Source organism: Dioscorea cayenensis, chromosome 18 (assembly GCF_009730915.1).
Source record: "Dioscorea cayenensis subsp. rotundata cultivar TDr96_F1 chromosome 18, TDr96_F1_v2_PseudoChromosome.rev07_lg8_w22 25.fasta, whole genome shotgun sequence".
Classification (NCBI taxonomy): Eukaryota; Viridiplantae; Streptophyta; class Magnoliopsida; order Dioscoreales; family Dioscoreaceae; genus Dioscorea; species Dioscorea cayenensis.
In genome coordinates this window covers 4,496,526-4,498,008 of record NC_052488.1, presented here as the reverse complement: position 1 = coordinate 4,498,008, position 1,483 = coordinate 4,496,526, and the positions used below count along the sequence as shown (strand labels likewise).

At 34.7% G+C, this 1,483-nt stretch overlaps 1 protein-coding gene across 1 annotated transcript; it reads right to left on the bottom strand.

Annotated features, from left to right (window-relative positions):
• Window positions 1–247: 247 nt before the first annotated feature.
• Window positions 248–718, bottom strand: LOC120282730 (stearoyl-[acyl-carrier-protein] 9-desaturase 1, chloroplastic-like). Its single transcript, XM_039289582.1, has one exon. It carries the CDS (start codon window positions 716–718, stop codon window positions 248–250), a length of 471 nt encoding a protein of 156 aa, XP_039145516.1.
• Window positions 719–1,483: the final 765 nt, after the last annotated feature.

Genomic DNA, 1,483 nt, shown 5'->3' with positions numbered 1-1,483 from the left:
GTTGTTTTTGAGAATGATTGAGTAACAGGAGAAATGTGGATTTAGACACATGATGTTTGGATTTTCTTTCAGTTTACCATGCTTAGAAATGTGGATTTTGCATAGTCAAATATATACAAGCAACCAAATGCACCCTAGGTCTATGTGTGCTCTTGAAAAGGTTCAAAACTTCTATTTTAAGGTCATGATAGAGAGATAGTTATTTTTAGACTAGCGTATATTATTAAACAAACACAAATAGAATTAACTAAACTTTAACTTCCTTGTTGAAGATCCAAGAGAAATGCAACATTTTTGAAGTTTCTCCACTAGTGCTTTTATGTTGAACTCGCTCTTCCAATTTTCTTATACTAGCAGAAAATCCACAAATATACTCTTGTGCTTGTCTTCCCTTATCAGATAATCTAGTGATCTCTTCAACATGCCATCTCTTGATGAAGAAGTCCACCACATCACCATAATCCTTGACGGTATAAGAGCCAGTCTTTTGAGTGACCATATTAAGGTGTACTGCAAGATTGTGATCTTTGCCATCAAATAGAACACGTACTGGCATATTAATCCTCTTGCGCATCATTTCTGCCATAGACGTCATTGTAGCATTTGGGTCAATTTCAAATAACTTTTCAATAATTTTAGTGTATGCTCGTTCATGCAGCTTCTCGTCCGCTGCAATGGTGCCGCATATTTTTGCTAGAGTTATATCTCCATACATCATGGCCTGCCTTGCAATATTAGTATGTGCTAGGAAGGTTAGTCTTTCTTGGAATGAAGTATAAATGAAGGCGAGCCATGGATTGGTCTTTGTGCGAAAATCCTATGTTACATATGCATAGAGGTGAAAATAAAATAATTAATTGTTAAATAAATAGTAAAAAAAAAATTCCAAAATTAGATGAGGGATCTCCTATGAGTCCTAGGGATGTCAATGAGCCCCGGCCCCGATGGGGAACCCGATTCCCCGACCCGTCGGGGCCGGGGTCGGGGAATTTTTTCGGGGGTCGGGGCCGGGGCCGGGGGCATGAAAAAATTCCCCGTCGGGGTCGGGGCCGGGGTCGGGAAATACCCTCCCCGCCCCGCCCCGGCCCCGAAATAATAAATATTTAATATATATATATATTATAAATATGAAATATCTAAATAAAAATTAAACAAAATAGACATATTTAATATTTAATATTTAATAAATTTATTTAAATATTCTATTTAAATATATTTTATTTATTTAAGTTAATGGATTATGTTTATTTAAATAGATTAAGTTAAGTGTGGTGGACAAGTGAATTAAAGATCAAATGTGATGAATTCTGCTCCAAAGCCAATTTGTCATTTAATTTCAAGTCCATTAATGTATGTTTCATTTGCATCTAATGGAAAATTATTGATATAGTCATTTCATATTTATGAGAATTTTATAATATAATATAAATTTTAAATTAAATAATAATAATAATTTAATTTATTAGTCGGGGTCGGGGAATCC